The 14,664-nt window shown below is 39.9% G+C and overlaps 1 protein-coding gene across 1 annotated transcript; it reads right to left on the minus strand.

Moving 5' to 3' along the window:
• Positions 1-2,997: 2,997 nt before the first annotated feature.
• Positions 2,998-14,308, minus strand: LOC113012140 (serine/threonine-protein phosphatase PP1-beta catalytic subunit-like). Its single transcript, XM_026152156.1, has 8 exons — positions 14,192-14,308; positions 10,185-10,316; positions 5,097-5,327; positions 4,918-5,022; positions 4,723-4,794; positions 4,291-4,442; positions 3,435-3,569; positions 2,998-3,320 (listed from the first exon to the last, which is right to left on the minus strand). Exons 1-8 carry the CDS (start codon positions 14,241-14,243, stop codon positions 3,216-3,218), a joined length of 984 nt encoding a protein of 327 aa, XP_026007941.1. The 5' UTR covers positions 14,244-14,308; the 3' UTR covers positions 2,998-3,215.
• Positions 14,309-14,664: the final 356 nt, after the last annotated feature.

Consider the following 14,664-nt stretch of genomic DNA (forward strand, 5'->3'; position numbering starts at 1 on the left):
ATGTATGAATGAGTGAAGAGGGTGTGTTGAAAATATGAAAGGAGTAGAGCACTTTGAAGAGCTGTTGAATGAGGGAAATGAGAGTGAGAGGAGGACAAATTAAGGAAAGTTAGTTAGTGCATAGGATGAGTGAAGGGAAGCGAGGCCAGCTATGAAGAAGATGAAGAGTAGGAATGATGGTTGATTCAGATGACATACTTGTGGAGGTATGAAGATGTCTTGGAGAGACTTGGAGAGAGAGCCGTGGACTTTTTTTCCAGATTGTTTTTTGTTTGGGATGGAGAAGTGTGTTAGCACGGACTTTCAAGAAGAAGCACAATGTTCAGACCTGTAGTAACTACAGAGGGATGATAAGCTATATCATGAAGCCATGGGAAAGAGTTGATGAAGCTTTGTTAAGCAGAGGTGGTGATCAATGAGCAGTAGCATGGCCTCATGCTGAGAAAGAGCACCACAGATGTGATGTTTACTATGACAGTGCTGATGGAGAATTACAGAGAAGCTCAGAAGGAGTTGCACTGTGTATTTTTGTAGATCTAGAGAAAGCATTTGATAGGGTGCCAATAGGAATTCGGGAGTGGCAGTGAAGTATCTGAGGGTGGTGGAGTACAGTGAGACAGGGGTGAGGTATGTGGAAGGTGTGACCTTTGAGTTCAAAGTAGGGTTGGGATGACATCTGGGATTGGCTCTGGAGGTTTTCTGGTTTGCAGCAGTGATGGATAGGCTGAAAGATGAGGTCAGGCAAGAGTGGACAAATATTAATGTTTGCAGACAACATTGTGATCTGCAGTGAGAGGAGAGAGTAGGTCTAAGAGAGACTAGAGAGGTGAAGGTATGCTCTGGAGAAGAGAAAGGAAAGTCAGTAGATGCAAAACAGATTATGTGTGTGAATGACAAGGAGGCAGGTGTAACAATATAGATACAAAGAGCAGAGGTAGTGAAGGTGGACGAGTTTAAATACTTGGGGGTCAAATGTCCAAAGCAATAGATATTAGACCAGAGAAGTGAAATACAGTGCAGCTAAGGTGGAGTGGGTAAAGATGAGTGCCAGGGGTGATTGGTGACAGAAGGATAGCAGCAGGAGTAAGAGGAAAGGTTTACAAGAGGGTAGTGAGGCCTGCTATGATGCATGGTTTGGAAACAGTGCCCTTGACAAAAAAAAAAAAAAGATATACTGCACAAAGGATGTTGAATATTGACCTGCCAGGCAGGAGGAGTAAAAGAGGAAGGGCACAGACAAGATTCATGGATGTAGTGAAGGAGGGCATGAGAGGGTTGGTGTGACAGAGGATATTAGATATAGGGTGATGGAGGAGGAGACAAAATGACCACGCAAATGTGGACCCTCTCTTATTTAAGCCAGGAGAATATAAAACTTTAACTATATATTGTGACAAATAAGTGTACAGTGTGTAAAAGCTGCCCACACATTACAGTCAATAATTTAAAAACAGCGTTTAGGTTCCATCCATTTTATTGAATTTAAAGACTTTCAAACAAACTTGTACAAATTGCAAAACAGATTTTGGTAACACCTCATTTTATTCTTATTATCATTATTAGGAAATAAATTAAGTGAAATGAAAGTAAACAATGTGAACAGACAACATAAAAATACAACAAAGAGCAAAACAAAGTAGAAAGAATGAAAGAAAAGAGGCAACTGTTTTTCACAAAATTTCAACTGCACCTCATGTGCAGCACACTAAAGCTGACTCACCAACCAAGCTTATTGCTGGCCAGTGTCTAAGTACCTTCTTGTAGCAAAGGACACCCCATGTGTGGACTGCTAATATGATGAAGCTCCATCCTGAAGTGTCTAATTTGAAATCTTATCATTTTTTTAACTGTAGTACTGTATTTACACACCAGGTGGCAACACAATCGTACAGTGATGCTAAAACTGCCTGCTCCGCCACCCACTCCCAACTCGATCAGTTTATCCTGGACGGCTGGCATTTTCCCACAAAGCTTCTAAAAAGCTTTGTGTTTGTTTTCACTGTGCTACATGCACGTTGAACTAAACACTTGTAATATTGTGGGGCATTTTGTCAAGCTTTTTTTTTTTTTTAAACAATGTAAGAGCTTATTTAGAATCCTGTGAAATTGCAGCCAGTGGTTTAACATTTCTTATCTTTATTCTCTCCATACAAAGATCCAGCTTTGCAGAGCACAATCTCCTTATATTAGCTGCTCCCATTTAAAACCCACCACTGTCATAAATGCTTCTGCAAGAACTTAACCCACCACAGACATTCAAACATTCAAAAAGTCTCTCTCGCTCACCTTTCACTATAAATCAAGATCTTTTTTTTTTTTTTTAATGAAGGCAAATTATCCTAATCAGAACAAATATCAAATACACCAAAGAAAAGGTTAATGCCAGCTTTCTGTGGAGAGCGGCATGTTTTTGTGTGGGAGTGGAGCTGTGGCGCAGGGAGGCATTAACAGAGTGGAGAAATCGATGCCCAGAGGGCGTTGTTTTCGGGTAGAGCGTGTCACTGCCAGCAGCATCTGATTTAGCCTCTATATTTCATTCAAGTCGGTCTGTTCACATTCTCTGCTACTCATTGGGAGTTGCGCTTTCTCATTGGTTAAATATATAAAATGGGCTTGTGCACAACAACCACAAAGTGCACTGCACATGCTGTAACGAGTTTAAGATGTTAAACTGGATTAAAAGAAATGTTATTTGTGTCTAGGGAACTATCATTGCACAGAAACCGCAGTCTGAACTGAAACACACGGAAAAGATTCTCTCGGCTTTTTCAGAGGTCAAGGCAAAATAACGTTGAACCTTCATTTTGTTTTGAAAAAGATTTATGGTGACTTGGTCATGTTGCCGCTCTAAACAGAGTAGCCATTCCTTTACACAACACAGAAGCCCAGAAAACCAGAGAAGAAAGAAAACAAAGCATTAGAAATAAAACCACCAAAAAAGATTATTTGTTAATAATATCAAAAATACCAACAAACAGGCAAAAAAAGAGAAAAAGATTGGTCACAGCAAATTTATGTACACGTACACATTAAGAAAAGAGCTGTCAGTGGAGTTGACGGGGGGTTGGTTGAGTGGGGAAGGAGGAGAAAAAAAGATTCGGGCAATTAGATAAGCCCTGTATCTTCACTATACAGGGGAGTTACAGAGGGGTGCCATGACGGCAGACGGGGGTTGTATGAGGTGAGAAGGAGGAGGGAGAGCCACGGTTGTATGTTCACCTCTTCTTGGGGGCTTGGGTGGTGCGGGGTGGGGTGACGGGCCGGCCAGAATTTACACCACCGTACTGATACTTGGCCTTCTTCTCTGAGGGCTTTAGGATCTTTAAAACACAAACACAGAGAAATGTGTCACTGTCAGTTCACACACACACACACACACACACACACACACACACACACAAACACCCGAAAAAGGCAAATGGTTTTCACACTACCTGGAAGGAGCACATGAGGGATTCATCAACACTCATCATACCGCCTGCATTATCAAACTCCCCGCAGTAGTTTGGAGCAGAGAAAAGTGTGACCAGTTGGCGTTTGGCAAAGAACTCGTATCCATCCTCCACAACCTGTTAAAAGAAAGATGACATTATTCCAGCGCCTACAAAAAAATCAATACCAAGAAACAGGCCTTCAGCTAGTTTCACAATCCAAGTTTGCTATCAAGGTTGAGTGTACGTAACCACCTACATCTGAAATCAATAAGAAAAACCAAATGCAGAGCTGAAATAACCGTGGGTAACTTAGGAACCAGTCTCCTGATTGTTCAGTTGTATGATCAGTACTTTGAGAAAGTCTTATTTGTGACAATCAACAGGCAACAGTGTCATAAGTGGATGACTCTTTATACTACAAGTGTTGCTCCTGTTTACCTTTCTCCATGCACTCCACTCCACTGGTAGGAGATCAAGTTAAGCAAGAGACATCTATTCTATCTCCAGGCCGTAAATGAATAAAGTGCCTCGTCATAGTTTGCATAATAATATTTCAAACAAGAAAAAATATTATAAACTGAGTGCCTGTATGTACAATACATGGGAGGAATACAGAGAACGAATGGGAGCAGGAAATTAGAAAGCTTCTATTAATAGATGTTTTCTGCTCTGTTTTCTGTGTCCTCTCATCAACAACATTAATTAAAATTGAGGATGGACATAACTGAAGCAAATGGATAAACAATTTTAAATCACAGAAAAAAAGAAAGAAAAAGGCTAATCAATATCCTAGCTTTGTGCCTACAGGAACTTTCACTTCACAATCAGACTCGTACCCAATTCCACTCCCAATTACCTGGTGGGCTCTGCAGATGAGGTCCAGGTCATGCCGGTTTAGGAACTTACTGACCACATCTGCTCCGAAGGTGAAGGAGACCCCGCGGTCGTTCTCTCCCCAGCCTTGTACATCCTTGTCTGGATCTGACCACAACAGGTCACACAGCAGACCTGGGATACACACAGGTAGAAGATAGATGGACCCGAGGAACACAAAGCGGGGAAAAAAGTGGAAAGGAGAGAATAAACAGACAAATGGAAAAATCTGCTAAAACCTTGGCTGATGTAACAAAGATGATCTACTGATGAAACAGTCATACACTCAGGAAGAGCGAGGCTGTTTTTTCTATTTAAAAATAAACTTAAATTCCTGGGAGGAATCCAGAGGAAGTGAACATGTTCAGTGTCAAGTACGAGCATACATCTAAGAACATGCAGGTACACACAGTACCTGTGTCGGGCACGTCTGTGGGCCTCATGATCCTGCGGATTTGCTCCATCGACTGCAAGTCCGGTGACAGCCCTGGAACAAAAAGGCAAAAAGATTGCTTTTGATTAAAGAAACTATAGAGCTATTTCAAACACGGGTTAATAAAAAGCTGCAGTTCAGATTCAGGGCAGCGAGTGTCGACGGTAGCTCCCTCACCTCCATGGCAGCAGAAGATTTTCTCATCAATAATAGCAGCAATGGGGAGGCAGTTAAAGCAGTCAGTGAAAGTCTTCCACAACTTGATGTTGAACCTGCGCTTGCCTGGTGAAAGAAATCAAAAGATATTCTCAGAACTGAACTGCACCTGTGTAAAGCCTCAGTTTATTAGTACTTACACTCGTCGTAGAACCCATAGATGCGGTTGATGGAAGCACACTCATGGTTGCCCCTGAGCAGGAAAAAGTTCTCTGGGTATTTGATCTTGTAGGCAAGCAGAAGGCAAATGGTTTCCAGGGATTGTTTCCCTCTGTCTACATAATCACCCAGGAAAAGGTAATTTGCCTCTGGAGGGAAGCCACCATATTCAAACAGCCTCAATAGGTCTGTGTACTGCCCATGAATATCACCTGAAACAGAGGTAAAAGGGATGAGGGGACAGGCAAGTAAGGGTGTTAATTTGACAGTTTAAAGGCAGGATGTTGTAGTTAAACAGAGACAGGCAGGAGGAGAAGTCTGCCTAGAGGGAAAAAAAAGTGTAGAAATATTTTTAATGCTGTGTTTTTCTACCTCCTGGCTCCTACATGCACAACTCACTGAAGTTGTTTGGATTTTAAGATAAGATCTGCAAGACATGTAGTTTGGTTGGGACATAAGACTGAGCCTATATTAGGACTGCGTGAGCAAGCCAAACAACACACACACACACACACACACACACACACACACACACACACACACACACACACACACACACACAAAAACCATTAAAACTGTCACCAGAGCACGCAAAGTAAGCTACTGAGGCAAAGAACGCTCGCAATCCACATTAATTACAAAAGGACATCCATCCAAAAATCCACACACACACACATATCTACACAAACTTGCTTTAATTTTAACCACTCTCTGAGGATTAACGCTCAATCTCCTTCCTCTTTGACATTTAGACAGGCAGTGATGAGCGGTAGTCGCTCTCACCAGAGCACAGGGTCTCTGCAGAGGAGACTCACTTCATCACCTAGCCAAGACCTGCTTCCTTTTATATCCTCTTGCACCAGCTAAAGAGATGCTCTAATTTGGGCTAAGTGCTCCAGACACAGATGACTACAGAGAGGCCTACCAGAAAAGCGTTTGCATAATAACAGGCTTTATTATGACCAAAACGGAAAGCCAATTCATGCACCACACTCATTACAACATGGCACAAATTACAATGAAATGACAGCCCTTGTTAAGCAGTCCAGCTGTCTGGCCTTAAAATAAAATGACCAATGAAAAAGTAAATTTTATATTGAAGTCATATTGAGGTTGGCTGGCATGATTTTTTCCCCTATTTCACGGTGCCCATCAGGCATCCATGCACCAAAACCCAAACCAAGGCTGGCACCAAATCGTATATGGCTACAGGCCTACACTTAGGACAGCATGCAAAGGCACATTCTTCCATGCAAATAAATAATTTATGGAATAGCTTTAAGTCTGGCAGTATGTTATTTTCTGTTTTTGGTGTTCTTAGCTGGCTGGCTTGTGTTTCACAGCCTCCTACTTTATCTATTTATTTAAAGTTTTGCTCCAGACATGCAGCCCACTGGTCAAGATCTAAGGCATTTACACTGTAGTAACAACTTCATAATCCTTCACATTAATATTACAATATTGAAACGTGAGCGAATTACATATTAATGCAGACATTAATGCACAAAATCCAGGTCACAAGCTGTCAGTATGAAATCAGCAAAGCTTCTTAAAAGTCCAAACTACCACTTTAATTGCTGTTTTTAAAGTGATATCTGGAGTTTAACCTGCTCATCAGAGAGACATGAGGAGTTGGTGGGTGGGCTGGGGTGTAAGAGAGGGATCAGCATTTTTTTTGTTTGTTATTTTCCCATTTTGAGTTGTGGAGGGTGGCATAGTGACATGGTGGTTAGCACTGCCTTTCTGGATGGAAATTGCATGTTCTCCCTGTGCCTGGATGGTTTATAACTGAGTTTTCTGAAGTTCCCAAACACATGCATCCTAGGTTAACTGCTGATTCTAAATTGGCCATAGGCATGAACGGCTGTTTGTCTCTGTTGTGTCTGTTTAGGGTGTTACCTCTTTCTTGCCCTATGACAGGGATAGGCTCATGACCTTGGACTGGATAAGAAGAAGAAAAATGGATGGATGTCTGATGGAGGTCAACTATAGCTTACTATTATGTTAACTTTAGCTGAGGTGTGATACTATGGCAACTTTTTATTTCTCCCTTCTCCACTGATGATGCTGAATATCCAGATTTTACCTGTACAAGTTTAATATATTTTAAATTACTATTAGTACAAGTCACAGACAGTATTTGTTTTGCTCACAAAGGTCTGCCAGGTTCATTTTACACTCGGTATGATCAATTCCACACTAAGAGCTACTGTATGACTAACATGAAAAAAAAGAAAAAAAAAATGAAATGAAACATACTGATATGAATGTGAATTTGCAGGATTTTTTTTGGTTTGTTTGTTTTTTTTAAAAAAAAGGGCAGCCTCTGCCTGCACTCTTACAAGAAACTGTAGGTTGTCAGTGAGTGAATTATTTACTTGGCCTGTTTCTGTTCCGTCAAAACAAACAGACAGTAGAAGCACAGAGATTATGGGTTCAAAACCAGTGCAGAAAAAGGAAAGCTAAAAACAAAACAAAACACAATGCAGAACCACAAATTAGCAGGATTTATCTTCCAAGAGAACGCAATATAAAAGTTCATAAAACATTTTTAGAAAAACAACAGTGCACAACAGCATGGGCTATGTTGTCCATTTGTGGTACAAGCATTAGAGTACAGGTGTTTTAGGAATACTGAATAATACCGCTCAGAGTATATTTGTAAACACTAAGCTAACAGGGTTATTGTCTCGAACGATAGTATAGTGTGTTCAGGTAAGAATATCACCTTGGGGATCATGACGCACACGTCAAATTTAAAGAAAAACAACAAATGTAAATAAAACAGGTACAGTACACAGATCAAGTTTTCGTGATCTTTAAAATATTACAGTAGCCTAATACAGCAATGTTTCCTCCTGCTTCTAGAAACACTCTTGCTCCACTGGCTGAGGCCAAACCCTGTCACATGTTTTTTTCCCTTCTTCCTTAAGTTTGTCCTTTACCACTTTCCTTCAACAAAAACAAAATAAACAGCTGTCTGGTTAAAGACTGACCTTGCCGAATTCTGTGATTTAACGATAATGATGGTAAATGCAAGAAAAGAATCTATTTTAGCATCGCAGACAGACTTGCAATCAACTTAATCCAGGGTCTTTAATCAAGAAAACTAGAGACGTCTTAATTAAAGGAAAAAGTCTACAATTGAAACTGATTTGTGGTGCAATCTTGTGTTCTGTTCTAACTAACTATCAACACACACCCGCCTAATGTGCTCCCTACTTGGGACAAACACCACAGTCTCGTTAAGAGCAAAATTGCACCAAATTAAAGTGAAGTTTATATTGCACCTTGGCAGAATTTGTAAAATCTTAGTGATGTTTTGCAGTTCCAATAGCTTTAGGTCCTCTTTATGTTTCCATGGATAGTGTGAGAGTTTATTCTAGCTGCAGCAAAAGGATAATAAACTTACTCTATAACTAAACTAAACAGGGGCTCAAGTATCCTCTATCACTCTCATTAAAAACACACAAGGATAGCATGTCTTTGGGCAAGTATGGAAAAGAGAGATAATTATCGTAAGCAATTTCTGTTTCATAGTTCATATCATAATACTTTCATATTATTCTCTTCAATTTGTGAACTGTTTGTGCTGCTTCTCAATCACTCCTTGTAGTCAAGAAGTAATAAAAGGTATCTTATTTGCTAGGGGTATAATAATTCTGAAACTGAGGCTCATAATATAAACCAAGGATTTGGAGAATTGTTTCACATTTACGATTTACCTCAGGCCTGCTCATACACAGAGCACACAGCATTGATGTTTGTGGTCTTTCTTCAACTAATTCAACTGATTAACAAATCTAACCCTTTGGTTATTTTGCAGACAACTCTAATTACAAGATGGTGGGGGTTTTTTTTGTTTTTTTTTTTAAATCATAGATTATTTTTTTGTAGCAAAAAAAAAATAAAAATCCTCACCCTCATAATGATGGTTATTAGAAGTCTGTGTTTAAGTTTACACAGTGGCAAAGCTGCAAGCTTGGGAAACATTCACTAGTAGAATTACGATAAGCAGATGAGATCGTGTGCAAGTAAGTTCAGAACCTGATCCATGTGACCTAAGTAAATAATTGAAGACATTCACTGTTTGGTCTTTATAGTCAGTGCTTGCCTGCCATCACAGCTGTGGGTTAAAGGCAGCTAATTAGCCTGAGGTTATAGGTTCAAGAACTAAACATATAAAGTTACAATTACAAACAGCACCATCTAGAACTCATCAAAGTTAGACCTGTATGGAGAAAGGCAGACATGGCCTTTGTAAAGCTAGCTGTACTGATCACTGAGATGTTAGACATATAGACACCACCAACGTCAGCATTCAATTAAAATTCCTTACTGCTTCACTTACAATATAAATAGCGCTATCTGAGGCTGAGTGTTTAGGTGGTATACAGTATTACTTTCAAGGGCAGACACATGTAATAGACAGTTCAGAGTTGTTTGAAGTTGCTGCAATACACTGGAGGAATGAGATAAAGCATGTGGGAGTGTGCAGAGATATGCAGGAGCCAGTTAGGCACAGCAACAGTGATGGCTATTTCAAATGCAGAAAGAAGAAGCTCACTTGTAAAAGTGTATTTCTCTGCTTGTTTTTCATTTATCTATAGTATGTGTGTAATCTGTGCATATGTGTGAATGTATTCTCTGTTACATACATGGAGCAGCTGAGTCAAGAGAGTAACAGTGACTTACTATATGACCCAGGATAAGACAGTGTTACCCGGTCTGGTTACATAAGTCTGAGCTGCATCAAAGAAATAGATTGCTGCTGTGGGCTATGCAAAGTTTGTGGTCTGTGCTTTGCAGAGTGGGGGTTTGCCATCAGTGCACCCAACCCTTTGCAGCCAGACTATAGCATTAAAAATTCAGATTATGTTGTTGTTTGACATTTCAAAAGGCCGCAGAAAAATAATCAAAACCTATAGAGTACGTGTTAAACCAATTATTGGACCAAAGGGAAAACAAACAGAGAAAATATCAATGGTGCCCATGTTTTTAGGTTCCTTTAATTTTCTGTGTTCGTAAACAATTTAATTGAGAGTTAGGTCAGGGCAGAAAACACTGACCACAGATCTTCAGGGGCGCTTCCAGCTCCAGCAGGATGGGTTGGCTGAGGAAGATCTCCCTGGATTTGATGCAAAGACCCCGCACCTCCGCCTCTGTCATCTGGACTATCTTCCCCGGGCGACATCCCCGCACTAAGGAGGAGACAAACTACACAGTCAGTGCTATTGTCAAGTGAGTGAGTTATCAACAATCAGTGTGTAAAAAAACTCCCAAAAAACAAAACAACACCAGCAACACAAACTTCATCAAAATTAGGCCATGACAGAATAATGCTTCACCTAAGGGAAAAATACTTGTGGCAGTATCACAAAAGCCAATAAACTGAGGGCGTAATGATTCTGTAGCCTATAGCTGCTTATTCTCAGCCATACTTTAGAAACACGCTGCTTATTCTGTGAGAGCAGCTTGCATCTGAGCACTGGTGTGGGTTTATTGGCTGTGTAGCTGCAGTAGCTTAAGCCTACTTTCTGGCGTTCCGCCACAGCTCTGGGTGAAGATTTATCTTATAACGATAAAAAAGGGGAGTGAGAAATGCAAACGCTGGTTATAGTCAGCAGCTGAAACAGACAAAGATATGAAAAGTGAGATTATAACTTAAGAACTACTTGCTTGCCATCTTATCTGGAGGCTGGAATAGACAAAAGTTAAGTTTTATATTGTTTGAAATAGTCTGTGCCTGATATATTTGACATTTTCAATTTCAGGTCTGAAAAAAAATGTAATATTTCTGAATATTTCTTAAAGATTGTCTATAAAGAGCACATTATCAGTCACACAGCATTATAGCTATGCAAAATCATACCAGTAATAGAATCAGCCTTTGGGAGATGACTACGCACGACAGTAAGCGTGACTAGTCTATGTAAAGTAAAGGCAATTGGACTGTAATGTCCTATTTGACAGAAATCTATGCATTTTCTTATTATTACTGACAATCTGATAAAAATGAAACTTAATTTAACAAAAGTAGTTAAAATTATTTCTTTGCAACAGTGGAAGAGAGCATAAGAATGCGTTTGAGGGAGGCAGCTATGGTTAAATGAGAGTTGATGAAAGTCAAGATACAAAGTATTTAAGTGTACGTTCTGCTTGTTAAATGGTAATTTGCTGAACTGCTATACAGCTCATGCAAAGAGGGTTTCAACTGCTATTTTTATTCTCAGTTCTTATCATTCTGGCGCTAGTCATGTTCCTTTGGCATTGGCTAAAAACCCTGTAGGCGAGGCAAACATTTCTTTACGCAGGAAAAACCACTTGTTATGGTAGTAACTGTGAACAAAAGCTGAAATGAATATAAATGGATAACAGACTCAATAATGATCTCATAATACTCTCTTTTAACTCCTAGGTTGACATTACAAAAAGCAAATCAAAGCAAGGCATGAAGGCATATTCTCTGCATGGAAACAAAAGTGTTTTGTTATTGCCTTTAAGCTAGACGCCCACAAAAGAGCCCAATAAAGGGTAGCTGAGCCTAGTGAAGCGAATGCATGTTAGTCAGAGAATGAGTTTCTATACCCTTTTTCAATGTAGCTTTTTCTGTTGTATTTAATGGATACCATTACAGAATGACCACAGAATGACCCCACAAGGGAGCAGTTCAAATTGATGTGTTTGTGTGGAATTCCTAAAGCTTAGTGCCTGATGTTTCTGTACATATATAAACATTTATATGCATTCTGTTTACACTGAGAGTAAAACTCCCTGACTCTCAGTGTTTCATTAGCTAAGAAATCCAACCAAATCTGAGTTTAAGCGAGTAAATCACAGGAATATAAACCAAATCCACAGTGTCAAAAACTGTTCAACGGCTCCTCCGTTAATATTTCTTATTCTCCATCTACTGAATCAGCACTGCTACATTTCCCATCTGCTTCTCAGAGTGCGGAGCATGAAATCGCAGAAGTAAGGCTCTTTCCTCAACAGCCCAGCCTCATCAGAGCAGAGCAAGTTAAGCTTGGATGTTTAGCCTGCTCAGCTTTAACAGTGAACCTTTTACTGTTCGCACTTGCACTCTGCAGGCTGGCACTTTTAAAAGAGATTATGTACTTAATACTACTGAGGGGGCAAAGGCCAAACTGAAGCAATGACAAGGATTTTGCAACAATCAGAATCAGAATCATTGTTTGTTTGTCTTGCAAAACTGTGCGAGCGTTCACATGTTTTATAAGAATGAATAAGCAGTCTCAATGACACTTTTTCTCACACAGAAAAACAAACAGTAAGCTACTTTGTTATGCTGGAATGCAGAATAAAGGCATTTCAAAGGGCTTTCTTCAGAAACTTGACACAAGACCATTATGAGTCTCTTGATATATAACTGGGAATCTGTGGTAAACACTGGGAAAACAGAGTTTGTGTTTTGTATTACTTTAGTATTCTAATCAGCTCTGAGGCAAAACCTTTGATTAAAGAAGATGTGTCATGTATTTATTGCTTAATTAATACTCAGTTATAACTATTTATGATGCTCACATCAGTAACTGAAAGGGTAACCAAATACTTATCTATGAGACAATAACATAATAATAAAATAAAAAACTTTTGTAGACCGCAAAGATTATTACCAAACTAATCACTTACGAAAGACGTCAAATGCCAAGTTCAACTGGCATTACAAATATGAGCAATGTAATCAACAAGTCACAGTTGGAGCTGAGTGCCAAGGAAAAGTGCGTCAGCGGAGGACTTTTGAGCAGAGATAAATGGTTGGCCAAAAGTCACACACACAGCTGTCTCAAAGTCACCTTTCTGTATTCAAAACAACTCTTTAAATCTGAACTGGTAAGAAACCCAGGGAGATGCAGTTACCACCAAGAATTATCCTAGCATCCTCCCCCAGAGTCAAAGACAGCAGTGGAAAGTATGCCAAGGACAGCTGAATTCGCTGTAGTGGTCTGCTATGACTCAAAGGATATCTCAGGGGAACAGAAAACTCACGGTCTTCTATGAAGCAGCTGGTCAGCCATCATCCTTCTTTCTGCTTGGCCCAAATATCCTCATTCTTAGACATCACCAAAATTCCCCAAAGTATAAAAGCAAACAACGTCATTGTGAACACAGTATGACTTAAACATCCCTGTAGATGAGCCAAAGAAACACATATTTCACTAATATTCTTTTATCACATGTGTGTTTCTTAATTCTGATGTACCTTTAGTGCGAACAAAGATATATAAAGGTAATATGTGAGCATGAGTGTCCTGAATCACACCAACCTACCCACTAAAAAAGACACCTCCAAACCAAGTCACTCCAAAAAAGGTAACTTTATTTAAAAAAACAACCCAATAGTTAACCAGCTATGATTCATTCAGGATCTAGTGATAAACGACACCCATTAAAGCTATTTGTGTTTTATTATTATTATTCTTTTCCACTTATTTATAGAGCACACCTAATAACCAGGTCACTAATACACAAAAATTTGTGGGGGCAGCAAATAAAATAATGACAACCGTCAGCACCGCGGATGTGGGGCAAACGCGTTTAAACCAAAGGGAGCTGCAATACTACTGCGTAACAGTACAACGATTCAACCTACAACAGTAACAATGACTTTATACTATGCACGCAGGACGAGGAGGAAAGAAAACGTCCCCGCCCCTCCTTCTTGACATCAGCCCCACATAATTTGGCAAATGGGGTAAAACGAAAAATGCCGCAAACACAGCAGACCGAAAGTTTAATTACACACTAAAGTAAAGGCCACGACACGATACGTTATCTGCCAAACGTAACCGCAGATTATTGCTGCGCAAACACACGCTAGGCTTTCAGCGCTTGCAGTGTTTATAAACACGACCAGCTAACGGTAACGTTGGCCGAAGCTAGCCGGGCATAGCGTTAAAATGGACTGACGTTAGCCCTACCAGCTAACACTTTCCTGCATTTTGCGAGGCAACCGCGACAGTTACCGGATATTATTTAAACCCCATTTTTTGAACACCGAACCCTTCACCTGTTCCCCACAAAACACACAGTAAATATAACTCAAATTGTTCACCTTCCAACAGCCGAGAGATGAGGCTATCCACGTTCAATTCACCCTCCGCCATCTTCACACTGCTGTTGTACGTACAGTGTTGGCCGCTTCAGTTCCCCCAGCCGACACCAGGGGGGGTTGTTGCTCACAAACCGGTTGCCAAAGACCTTGACCAGGGAGCAGATTAGTGAATAATCCACTTTATTTTTTATTTTTTACCTCCTTTATATACAGCCCACCATCTACTATAACTATACAAAAATATTAATAAAATTACAATTGTTTAAATAGGAATTGGGATGAAATCTAAAAACGTACGAAAAGTATGAAAGGTACAGTAGCATGTTCAAGGTTCAAGGTTCTTTATTTGTCACATGCATAGTTATACAAGTATAACACACAGTGAAATGTAGCCTGACACGCTCCTCGACATGTGCAAAAATGGGGGGGGGGGGGGTAGAGGAAGAACATTATATATATATATATATATATAT

Source organism: Astatotilapia calliptera, chromosome 19, assembly GCF_900246225.1.
Source record: "Astatotilapia calliptera chromosome 19, fAstCal1.2, whole genome shotgun sequence".
In the NCBI taxonomy this organism is placed as follows: domain Eukaryota; kingdom Metazoa; phylum Chordata; class Actinopteri; order Cichliformes; family Cichlidae; genus Astatotilapia; species Astatotilapia calliptera.